Below are 12,492 nucleotides of genomic sequence, written 5' to 3' on the forward strand. Positions count from 1 at the left end.
TCAGGGAACGTGACGGATGGTATACGCCCGAAACAAAGAAAGCTTCTCCATGGCAAGATCTCGGTAGTACTGTAACCGTTCTCCGTTAACTTCATAATCACCGAACACCTGGCCGACGACTAACGCAGAGTCGGTTTGAGCCCGGATATATTCCGCACCCAGATCCTGAGCACATTGCAAGCTATTAACAAATGCTTCATACTCGGCTTCATTGTTGGTCGGGTGAAATTGATACATCAAGGCATAATACACTTTGAAGCCTTCTTGGCTTGTTATCACAATTCCTCCCACGGCTCCCTTCTTGCTACTTGACCCGTCGGTGGCCAACGACCACCATGCAGCCTCAGGATCTTCGACCTGCGGAAGTCGTGTTTCCCGAGCGGTACACTCGACCAAGAAATCCGCCAAAGCTTGGCCCTTGATAGCTGGTCTCGGTCGGTACTCGATTGCATATTGTGTCAACATCAGCGCCCATTTGACTAGGCGACCGGAGGAAGAAGCGGTGCGGAGAACCACCCCGATAGGTTGATCAATTAACACACGGATCGCTCGACCCTGAAAATAAGGGGCCAATTTCTTCGCTGCCGTGTACAGAGCGTAGACTATCATTTCCAGCCGGGAGTACCGGAGCTCGGGACCATGGAGCGCGTGGCTCACATAGTAAACCGGTCGCTGTACCCCCTCCGAATCTGTTCGGCACAAAACCGCACTTACAGCTCGATCTCAAACGGCCAAATAAACGTCTAGCTCTTCCCCGAGCTCGGGCTTTGACAAAACGATCGGCGACATCAGATAATCTTTAAGCTCATCAAAAGCCGCTCGACACTCCTCATCCCACATGAACCCTTTGACTTTACGCAATACCTTAAAGAACGGTAAAGCGCGCTCGACCAACTTTGAAAGAAACCGGCTCAGGGCCGCCAACCTCCCAGTCAATTGTTGCACCTCCCGAACGGTCGTGGGTGGTTGCATGTCAAGAATGGCTTTGACCTTGGCGGGGTTGGGCTCGATTCCTCTCTTCGTCATCATATAACCGAGGAATTTTCCCGTTTGCACAGCAAACGTGCACTTGTTGGGGTTCAAGTGTAGTTGGTACTTCCGCATAATTTGAAAACACTGTCGGAGATCCCGAGTGTGGTCCGCTCGGTCCCGACTCTTCACCAGCATATCATCAATGTAAGCTTCCATCGTTCGGCCTAGCAAGTCTTCAAAGAGCATATTAATCATCCTTTGATAAGTCGCTCCTGCATTTCGGAGGCCGAACGGCATGACCCGATAACAATATAACCCATCAGGTGTGACAAAAGTCATCTCGCTCTCATCTTCGTGGTTCAGCATGATTTGATGATACCCTTTAAATGCATCCATAAAGCTCATCAGCTCGGCCCCGGCCGTCTCATCGACCATCTGATGGATGCTCGGCAATGGGTAAGGATCTAACGGGCACGCCTTGTTCAGGTCGGTGAAATCTATGCACATTCTCCAGGATGGAGGCTTTGGCACGAGTACAATGTTGGCCACCCATTCGGGATAAGTGACCGGGCGGATATGTCCGATGGCCGCCATCTTTTTCACCTCCTCTCAAACAAATTCTCGACGATCGGATGACAGATGCCGAGTCTTCTGAACGACCAGTTTCGCCGCGGGATCTACAACTAACTTGTGACAAATTACCGTCCGATCATTCCTGGGCATGTCCTCAGGCCCCCATGCAAATATATCAGCGAATTCACGGAGGATAGCTAACACTTCCAAATGTAACTCGGGGGTGAGGGCCCGACCGATCTTTATCTTTTTCTCCGGTCGTTCCTTGGACAACGGAACCTCCTCTATCTCCTCAGAGGGCTCGGGTTGTTCCTTCCGATCTCCGACGGCTTCTTTGAAAATGGTATTTACCCAGGAAGAACCGACATCACGTCAATTGACTGCCCGGGTATAGCATTTCCTAGCCGATTGGACATCGCCTCGCACCACTTCGACCCCGGCAGGGGTGGGGAACTTCATGCACAAGTGAAGAATCGATATGATTCCGCCGACCCTCATAATGGCCGGTCGACCTAAGATGACGTTATGGACACAGTGAAGGTTGACCACCACGAATTCTAGCTCCGTTTTCACTGACTTTGGTGGGGTGCCGATCTCAACCAGGAGCACGATCATGCCTTCGGGGCGAATGGTGGCCCCGGTAAATCCTGACAACGGAACACCGACCTGAATCAGTTCCCGCTTGTCCAATTTCAGCTTCTCGAACACGTCCAAATAAAGGACGTTCACACTGCTCCCAGTGTCCACCATTACTCTCTGAACATCGGTTCCCATGATGTCAATCGCGACAACTAGGGCTTCCATTCCATGATCACCGCTTTTTGGCTGGTCTTCTAGAGTGTAGGTGATGGGCTCCATCTTTTGCCTCTTACCGGTTTCCCGGGAGTCGACGATCGCGACCGGGCAACTTTCCCGAGGGCGGGAAGCATCTTCCAAACCTCCGAATATGACGTGGATGGTCGGTTTGGATGCCAGTCGGCCACTAGATGGAGGATCGAGATCTCGCCGATCTTGGTCTCTTCGATCAGAGCGATGATGAGATCGCCTTTGATCTTTTCTCTCACCCACTCTTTTGTTTTCTTCTCTCTTCCCGACACATTTGTCCAACTTTCCCAAGGTAAGCAAATCTTCCAACAGCTGTTTTAGATGTGTGCATTCCTCCGTGTCATGTCCTGCACATCGATGATAGGCACAATGTTTGGACTTATCGGGCCCATCCGGTCCTGGTTGAGGCAAACGGATAAGGTTGCAGGACTGGGCGTATTGCATGGCTTCCGCTGCTGATCGGTTCAATGCCGTGAATTCTCCTGGCCGAGTACGGGGTCGGGAATGATCTTCAATCGACCGATGATCCGCCAGACCGGACGACTTCCGGGATGATGTCCCGACCTCTTGCGACCTCTTGACGGCATTTGCCTCACTAGCGTTGGCATAATCGATCACTCTACGGAGGGCTTCTTCATAAGTGGTTGGAGGGTGGAATATAAAATCTTGATAGAGATAGCCGGCCCGGAGGGAGATGTGAAACATGTGAATGGCCGTCAGATCGTCCATCGACTCAACCTCCCCGACCGCCGCCTTCCACTTCACTAGAAATTCCGTCAAGCTTTTCCCCTCCAACTGCTTGGCCTTCTCGAGATACATGTAGGGCTTCCGAATAACTTTGGAAGTTACAAACTTCCGCATGAACTTGGCCTCCAAACTGGCAAAATCAGAAATAGAGCCCGGTTGTAACGTTCTGAACCATTCCGCCGCTCGACCGGTGAGCGTGGAGTAGAAAGCCCTACACATCACGGCGTCAGACACGCCCATCATCATCATATTTCCATAGTAGGTGTTGACATGAACTTCCGGGTCTGTTCGCCCATCATATTCCTTGTTGCCGGGGATGCGCAAACCGAGCGGGTAAGGCTGGGCCATAATCTCCGCCGTGAAAGGTGTCCTCAATAGAGAGGCTGAATGATCTGTGGGAGGCCTCATAGCGTGCTCGGTCTGCCAGCGAGTAAATTCTACCCGGAGTTCATTCAGCAGTCCTCGGGTCTCGTCTTGTACGGCCGTTTGGGTTGGTTCCCGGGCCCGTCGTCATCGATGAGATTTAGACCCACTATGCCCGGACGATCCCTCCTGGCTTGCCGCTCGCATGGGCGAATCAACCGAGCGTCTGTTTGGATCCTGCGGTCCCAATCTTTGCCGTATTGCGGGTCAGAGTCGCTCGAATGCCATCGCCCGGTTGGCTTCCATCTCAGGGTCTTCAGCTACCTGAGCGTGCATTTCCGGCTAAACATGCTGAGCCTGCCGTGGTTCCTACATGGCCTCGGCACCCTATGACCCCAACCTCGAACGAGCCGAGCGCCTAGCCGGGGGAGCGGGCGGAAACTCCGGTTCGGTCGACATGGTAGGGTAAATCGGAAGAGCGGAAGCTGGAGCCATGTACGCAGGCATATATTGTGGATATCCGGTGGTGGATAATACATTGGCGTTCCAGGCCAACACCCATACTGTGGAGGAGGGATCGGGTATGGATATTGATCGGGGAACGGATACTGTGGTCCGGGCGACGGGTATACCAGTTGAATGTAATTGACCAGGTTCTGGGCCGCCGAATGAGGTGGTCATAAATTGAGGTTCAGATCCACGGTCTAACCCTGATACTGTGTACGCTGATGGTCGGATGAACTTGCTGCATCCGCTTGGTCATCCTCGAGTGCTTGGTACATAAATGGATACATGGTGTTGATCGGGATCCGGACGCGTCTACAATAGCTTTCTTGTCTCGGTTCCCCACGGACGGCGCCAAAATGATAGTACTAATTCCACGTGTTAAGCGGTCAAGGTACTTAAATAAGATCGAATAATAACAAGTAAAAGCCTTTATTGATCAAGAAGGACCTAATACAATCTAAGTGATTACCCGAGGGCCAACTGACTGCGGTCGGGCAGCTCTGTAGATAATCTATCGATCGTTCAAAAGTCCCCCTCACTGTAGCCGCCGTGGGTACTTATAGCCGCTAGGCCGGAGACACAGCTCCGGCCGGCCAGCATGTAACCCACGTAGCGTCCACGCGTCACCATCCCACGAGCCCTCTCTGTCAACGTGTAGTATTGCCACGTGCCTCTTCTCGAGATTCTTGACAAGGGTGACTAATCGGGTGACAAAGGTGATCGATCGGGAAGTCTACTGGTCGGGTCCGACCGTCTTCTTTAAGAATATCCGACCTGTAAAAACTGCACAAATAACAGGAGAAACCGAGTCGTGTCGGTCGGGATATATCCTCCCAAACCTGCAAATGTTTTAGCAACTAATTCAATGTCCAGAATTAGCCGAACTGTTCTGCTATGGTACGAAAATGCTGAATACCAAGCTAGAGAGGTTTTTCAAAAGCTAACATGCATGCATGATTGTGGATATATTGGCAGCTTGTCTTATCAATTTGCCATATATGATAGCCACCAAGTGCAAATGCAATGCCATTGAGGATAAGGCGAAAAGTGTTCGTGTTGCAGCTATTATTCTTGCAGAAACTGAAGATATTTTGAAGCATTTCGAGAAGGAAAAACTTTCAAGTCTTGCTCCCAATAAACCATTGTACATTGACGAGTGGCGCCGGTGGAGGGAGAGACAAGCTTCAATAGTTTCAACTTCTACAACAATTAATGAAACACCCTCCACTGTTGAGTACATTGAGGGTGTAGTCACTGTTGCAAAAATCACGCCTAGGCGTCGATTAATCGGAACCTAGGCGCTAGGCCGTCGGCCTCCTAGGCACCCTAGGCACTCTAGGCGCCCGCCTAGGCGTTCTAGGCACCCGCTTGGGCGCTCTAAACGCCCTAGGCGGTCCCAGGTGCCTAGCGATTTTTTCAACATTAGGTGTAGTTGTTCAAATTCAGCCTTGATTTGTATATATATAATGCTAATGTGTGCTTTCAAACTTAGATGCTACTTTCAAATGTAGAATTGCTTTGTATGTGTGTTTCTATTACGTAACTTTTATTGGGTTGAAAGCAGTATGTCAACCTAGGAAACAACAATGTCGTGCGTATGTATGGCACTTTTGATGTGGCTGGTTTCAAAGGAGCAAGTTTAACAAAAGAAGGATTTTGTGTCGTGTTAGTAACACTACCTTAAAAACATTTACGACCAGGGCATCGCATGTTCTCGACAGGCAACACAGAAATATGCAAAGCTCAGGCTATGGAGTATCGAAGGTGCAGTGTTTGGTTTATGGTTTCTACTCCTTGAGTCGTAGGGGGGGGGGGGGGGGGGAGCGGTATATATACTGCAAATATAACCGCCCACCCCCACCAGCCGTTTGAATAGGATAAAATAGTGGATGAGAGGACTAACTCTAAGCACACACGCACAAAGCTATCATGTGGACAAGGTGTTGAATTGGTCCACAAAAAAAGCTATCATCTGGACAAGGTGCTGAATTGGTCCACAAAAATAGGGTAGAAAAAGTATTTTCGGAAGCAAAACGTTAACGCCGAGCCGGGCGGCGAGCGTGATTTTACCTTGTTCTCTCTTCATAATAGTTCAAACCTTCTCAAAAGGGTTGGGGTTTATAAGGGGGAAAACAAAGGGTTAAATAACCAATATGGGACAACTTAAAAAACAACTCAATAGACGCTTCTTCTTTTAAATGCTCCCAACAATCTCCCATACATTGGATATATTGTCACCTGAGCAAGCTCAAGAGCTAATTTTCATGCCAGTGTATAATACTTGAACTGTCATATAGTGATTTAAGTAATTTTCTACACAAGAGTGAATTAAATCTTGAACTCATCCGTTAGTTAAATTTTGAACTTAAAATGCACTAATTAGCTCTTGTGGTCACAGATTCTGTGTAGTCACACTCTTGACCTCGAATCACTTCCCTGTTTTGTCTACCTTAGTGTAGACCGGTAACTCTGTCAAATCTACCTCATTGTAGATCACCCATCTTAGGCTACAAAGTAATCACTTCCCTGTTTCCGTGACCTCGTTTGACCACTTATGTAGTCTTCATCACGAATTACTTCCCTCATTGGGTGTTAACCCCATTTCCTTTGACGAGTAAAGGATAGCCTTTCTGTTTAGGCCTTTTGTGAAAGGATCTGCAATATTTCTTTTAGATCTCACAAATTCCATTGTGATCACTCCATTCAATATCAACTGCCTTACAGACTCATGTTTGACTCTTATATGTCTTCGTTTTCCATTGTAGACACTATTTTGTGCAACATAGATGGCAGTTTATGAATCGCAATGTATGGGAACAGCAGGTGCTGGGCACCCCCGCAATGGCACGTTGGCCAGTAGATTTCTTAGCCATTCGGCTTCCTGACTTGATAGATCTAGAGCTATGAACTCTGATTCCATAGTCGATCTGGCAATGCAAGATTGCTTGGTTGACTTCTATGATATAGCTGCTCCACACATAGTGAATACATATCCACTAGTTGAGCTTACATCATCACTGTCATTTACCCAGTTCGCATCACAGAACCCTTCGAGCACAGCCGGGTTTCCTTTATAGTTAAGGCCCCAGTCTATTGTGCCTCTTAGGTATCGGAGTACCCTTCTTAATGCATCCCAGTGCGGGGTACTAGGGTTGTGTGTATAGCGACTGAGTTTATTCACAGAAAATGCAAGATCTGGTCTAGTATAGTTCATTAAGAACATTAGACTCCCGATTATCTTTGCATATTCTTCTTGAGACACACATGCCTCTAGATTTTTTGTTAATTAGACACTAGGATCATAGGGGGTTTTGGCCGGAGTTACATCATAACTCTCGAACCTCTTCAGAAGTTTTTCAGTGTAATGACTTTGAGATAAAAGATAACCATTCTCGATTTTCTTAACTTTTATCCCAAGTATTACATCAGCTTACCCAAGATCCTTCATATCAAATTTGATACATAGAGTCCTTTTAGTCTCATTTTTGGCTCTAATGTTTGAGCTAAAGATTAACATGTCATCTACATAGAGACAGGTAATTACAATGCTAGACTCTATCTCTTTAATGTATAAGCAGGCATCTGAGCGGTTAGTGGAATAACCTAGCTCTAATAATGTTTTATGAAATTTTTCATACCACTGCTTAAGGGCTTGTTTTAAGCCATACAGAGATCTCTTGAGTCTGCATACCTTCCCTTCTTTACCCGGATCAACACATCCGGGGGGTTGTTCCATGTAGATTTCCTCTTCTAGTTCACCATTGAGGAAGGCTGTTTTCACATCCATCTTGTGTACTATCAACCTGTGTAAGGATGACAAAGCAAATAAAACACGAATGGTGGCAATCTTTGTTTCTGGTGAGTAGGTATAGAAATAATCTTCACTGAATTTCTGTGTGTAACCTTTTGCTACCAGTCTGGCTTTGAATCTTTCAATTGAGCTGCCAGGTCTCAACTTCCTTTTGAAGATCCATTTACAGCCTACGGGTTTACAACCCTTGGGTAGATTTACTAGCTCCCATGTATGATTAGACTGTATAGAGCCTAACTAACTTTTAACAGCTTCTCTCCATAAAGTGGAGTCTACTGAGCGCATAGCTTCTTCAAAGGTTTTTGGTTCTTCTTCTAATACAAGTTGACATATGAAATGATCACAAAGCTCATTCAGATCTTTCAATTCCGTCATATACGTAATAAAGTCAGAACCAAAGTTTTTCTCAATTCTAGGCATTTTACTTCTTCTAGGCTCTTCTGAATTAGATGAGAAACTGTGGAAATGGTTATTCTGTTGAAATCTATTAACTTCTAGATCATGAGCACCCTTCAATGGAAAAATGTGTTCAAAGAAAATAGCATCTCTAGATTCACACATTGTACGGTTATCTAAACACATAAATCTATAAGCAGCACTGTTTTCAGTGTACCCAACAAACACGAAGTCTAAGGTTTTAAGACCCAAATTGGGCCTTTTGAAGGACGGTAGTCCCACCTTTGCCAAGCAGCCACATACCTTAAAGTATTTAAGAATCGGAACATGCCCTTTCCACAGTTCATAGGGGGTTTTTTCAAACCCTTTGTGCATAACTCTATTTAATATGTTGTTTGCTATTAAAAAAGCTTCCCCCCACAACGAGTCAGAAGCACCTGAACTTATTAACATAGCATTGATCATCTCTTTGAGAATTCGGTTTTTCTTCTCTGCAATGCCATTTTTTTGGGGTGTGTAGGGTGCAGTTATTTCATGTATAATGCCAAAAGATTCACACAGGTTTTTCAGAAAGTGTGACACCCCAAAAATCCACACTCCAATCCATGAATTAATTGAGTAATTAATTCTATTTCTCTTGAGGAATTGATTCCTAAAATCCTGATTTTTAATACTCAAGGACTAGTATTTGACTAGTCAATCTTTAAGTTGTGTTGTACCTTGTGCTTTGAGAGGAGTTCCCTTGTTCCTTACACTTTCTAAGAGTTAGTAAGGGTATCCTTGTCTTTTCACCAAGAGCTAGTGTTGTAATCTAAACCTAGAAGACTTCTTCATTTCAGTCCTTACAATTCCTAGAAAAATATCTCTACCTTATCTCTAGAAAAGAAGAGTAGCTTGTTCTTCAAGCCAAGTGAGGCCTTTGTCAAGATTCCAATTTTTTCTTCCAAGATTCAATCTTTCATCTATTTGGGCATCTAGAAGGGTAAGATCTAAGCTTGTCTAGTCTTTTTGGTTCCATCTTAGTTGCCTTTTTCTTAAAGGTGGGATCTTTATGATCTTTTGGTTTGATCTTGAAGTGGGTTTGGCTAGTGAGCTTAGTGGAGAGCTTGTTGTGGTGTAAGAGAAGTCTTTTGGTCTGCAAGAGGTAACCCATGCTCTACAAAACCTATTTTGCTTACCTATATGTGATTTCTTGGATTCTACATGTGTTTTGCTATGAAATGTGAGGGTTTATGCATTTATCTTGTGATATTTCATATCTAGAACTTGTGTTTAGGATTCCTTTGTGCCATTGCTTGGCATTTTCCATGGTTCAAGTCATTTTGTTGTGTTTGGTTAGATTTGGCATGTTTTGGACTTGAATTTGTGTTTGGAGGAGAAAATCCCCGAAGGGATTTGTTGTGGAACATGGATGTTCCTGCGGGCGGAACGGCGGGCGGGGCACCACCCGCCGGCCTACCCGCGGGTACATATGCCTGTGGGGATGTGCTCGCGCGGGCGGGACCACGGGTGGGGCACTACCCGTGGGTCCACCCGCGGGGAACAGGATGGTGTTCGTTCGGGATTTGTTCCCCGTGATTCGGTTGTCTCGGTATTTGATCTTTTGGCTTCCCGTTGTTCTTTTGTGGAACTATTTGAGTGTCTTCTTGATGTTTCGTAGGTCTAGAGCTATATGGTAGGTATCCATGTAGGATCTTTGGTGTCTTGAATCGTGCTAAGTGTTCAACATTGTGTTTCGTTGAACCAAGAGGTGTTTTGTGTGTTCCTCGGAATTATCTTGAGTTTCCCCGTTGTTAAGCATGCTAGTTCGTTGTCTTAATGCTAGCGTGGGTGTTGTTCGTACCTTCCATTTGGTTGATGATAACTTGTGTTATTCATCGTTGTTGTCGTTGGGTTGTGACCCGTTCCTTGATTGAGTGTGTTTCATACCTTCTTTGAAATCCGTTGATTGATTCGTGTGAGTGGTGGTGCGTGTGTGGCTCTACCTGGATTGCACGATTAGTGGTATGGGACGCTAGTCACCAAGGTATTGCAGCGGTCCTCGTGGTGGTCGTGACGTGATTATGGAGTTGTGTTCTTTCGAGAAAGGTTCACGTGATTGGGGGATAACATTGTGTTATCCGGGCATGTGTTGCCGTGATTGGTGGTGGTTCGTTGGTGGTCTGTTGGTGGGGGACGACGGTCCCGGCGGAATAAGGTTGGACTTGGCTGTACATGGGATTCTGGAGGTAATGGTTGGCTTGAAGGTTCAAGGTTGGGGTAGCCATAAGGTTGGAACAGGGCATAAGGAAGGCATACCAACTCGCGATGGGTGATGTTGCGAGGGCTTTTAAAGCCGGTGTTGTGTGATCTTCTCTCGTGACGTGTGTAGTCACGGAGGCTTGTGGTGTTTTGGCATGTGTTGCCGTTGGGTGAGTCTTTATCCTTGTGTGTGGTTAACCTTTGTGGTTGGGATGTGTTCCCGGTGTTATCCTTGTGAGTGGTGAGTCTTGCGTTGTCTTTTGATCTTGGCTTTTGACTTATATATATGTATTCCGTTTCGAAAATGGTTTTTATATCTTATATCTACCTATTTATGATACTTAACGGTATTGGTGGGTTACCAGCATTATTCGCTGACCGAGCGTCGCCCCGATGTTTGTCTTTGTATCTTTCAGGTGTTGAGTAGTCGAGCGCGATGTCTAGAGCCTAGTATCTTAGCACTTGTATCTTTAGACTGTGTTTTTGTGGCCTGCGCGCCAATGGTTTTAGATTATTTTAGATTGATGTTTTGGGTTAGTGTGATACACTTGCAGATTGTCGCCTTAGCGTTACCTAGTGTGGTATACGTGGCATAACACCCCTGTTTGGATTTCTTTTATCCAGTTTCCGTTTATCTTCCGCTGTGCTAGTTTTGTTGTTAATCTGCATGTGTTAAGACTTGTTTTTAGGTCTTGTTGTTTTGGGGGGGGGGGGTGTTACAGTTGGTATCAGAGCCTTGGTTTAGAGCCTAGGAAGAGTTAAGTCTAGACTTTCTAAGTGTTTAAGTGTGTTTTGAGACCTCTAAGCGACCTTAAGAAGCTAAGTGTTAGGCTTAGGATTCTAGGTTGCGCGGTGAGATGTGTGTTGCTTTCTGTCTTGCTTGCTTGCTTGCTCTTTTGGTAACCTTGTTGTTGCAGCAGAAGTGCGATGCCTCCTCGTCCTCGCGCTCGCTCCCCAGAGACCCCGACCAACGAGCAGCTCGCTCTGTTGAACAACAATCAAGCTGCGCCGCCTCCGCCTCCGGTTGGGCACCGCGATGTGGGTCGTTTAGTGTCCGGGCATCGGCCGCTTTCCTTCGCTGGTGAAGAAGACCCTGTAGTCCTTGAAGAGTGGCTACGGGTGTTTGATAAGATTTTTACCGTGGTGGGCTGTCCCGAAGAGAGGAGAGTAGAACTGGCAACGTTCTACTTCTGCCAGGAAGCTGATCTGTGGTGGGTTCATGAGAGTCCGACCCTCCTTGAAGAGCTTTGGTTTGATTGGACCGCGCTCAAGGACAGAATGCGCGAAAGGTTCTACCCAGCGCATGTGCGAGCCGCCATGTTTGATGAGTTCCTTCATCTGCGGCAAGGACCTCTATCTGTGGTGGAGTACCACAAGAAATTCCTAGAGCTGGCGCGCTTCGCGAGGGTGTTGGTGCTTACAGAGCTTGCCAAAGTTGAGCGTTTCGTTGCCGGTCTGAATTATGGGGCACGAAAAGCGTTGACGATGAGTAGACCCAGTTCCCTCAAGGATGCGTATCTGTGTGCCGCGGATCTGTTTCGTGTTCAGCAGCTTCAGAAGAGCTTGCTTGAGTTGGCTAGGAAGAGAGTTGAGAGTGGAGGTTCTTTTGCTTTCAAGAAGCCCCGACCGAGTTTTCCGGCTAGAGTTGTGTCATCTTCTTCTCAAGGACCTGTTAGGATGGAGCCTCCGGTTCAAGCTAAGTCGGTTGGTTGTCGCAAGTGTGGGAAGGTGCATCCGGGCCAAGTTTGCTATGGCCAGGCGTTTAAGTGTTTTCGCTGTGGGGTTGCTGGTCATAGAGTCGCGGAGTGTCCCCAGCTTACCGGTCAGAGAGTGTTGCCGCCACCCCCGGGAGCCGGAGGAGCACAGGAGGGAGTTCAGGTCGCGGAGCTGTCAGAGCTAGGCCGCCTGGGAGAGTTTTCGTGATGGCGCGTTCGCAGGCAAAGTCGGAGGGTCAGGTGGAGGAGGAGTTAGCAGGTAACCCTCGTTTTCGAGCCTATCCTTGTTTCCCCGAGAGCGTTGTGTTCTTTGTTGCCTTGGGTGCTATCTTGTGTTTTGTA

The 12,492-nt window shown here is 47.0% G+C and overlaps 2 protein-coding genes across 2 annotated transcripts; both read right to left on the minus strand.

Moving 5' to 3' along the window:
- Nucleotides 1–1,566, minus strand: LOC109189660. Its single transcript, XM_019340273.1, has 2 exons — nucleotides 1,281–1,566; nucleotides 1–689 (listed from the first exon to the last, which is right to left on the minus strand). The coding sequence occupies exons 1-2, from the start codon at nucleotides 1,564–1,566 to the stop codon at nucleotides 1–3; spliced, it is 975 nt and encodes a 324-aa protein (XP_019195818.1).
- Nucleotides 1,567–1,917: 351 nt separating this feature from the next.
- On the minus strand, nucleotides 1,918–3,525 carry LOC109189661. The gene is made up of 2 exons (XM_019340274.1): nucleotides 3,350–3,525; nucleotides 1,918–3,247 (listed from the first exon to the last, which is right to left on the minus strand). Exons 1-2 carry the CDS (start codon nucleotides 3,523–3,525, stop codon nucleotides 1,918–1,920), a joined length of 1,506 nt encoding a protein of 501 aa, XP_019195819.1.
- Nucleotides 3,526–12,492: the final 8,967 nt, after the last annotated feature.

The sequence above is a fragment of the Ipomoea nil genome, unplaced genomic scaffold (genome assembly GCF_001879475.1).
Source record: "Ipomoea nil cultivar Tokyo-kokei standard unplaced genomic scaffold, Asagao_1.1 scaffold1562, whole genome shotgun sequence".
Taxonomy (NCBI): Eukaryota; Viridiplantae; Streptophyta; class Magnoliopsida; order Solanales; family Convolvulaceae; genus Ipomoea; species Ipomoea nil.

What these genes read in the sequence shown, in the direction of transcription:
- LOC109189660 (XM_019340273.1), bottom strand. Translation starts at nt 1,566, where the DNA reads ATGGCGGCCATCGGACATATCCGCCCGGTCACTTATCCCGAATGGGTG. An exon ending in CACACCTGATGGGTTATATT is followed by an intron (nt 690 to 1,280) that starts GTTATCGGGTCA and finishes TGTGCCGAACAG; the next exon opens with ATTCGGAGGGGGTACAGCGA.
- LOC109189661 (XM_019340274.1), bottom strand. Translation starts at nt 3,525, where the DNA reads ATGAGGCCTCCCACAGATCATTCAGCCTCTCTATTGAGGACACCTTTC. An exon ending in AATATGATGATGATGGGCGT is followed by an intron (nt 3,248 to 3,349) that starts GTCTGACGCCGT and finishes TGATTTTGCCAG; the next exon opens with TTTGGAGGCCAAGTTCATGC.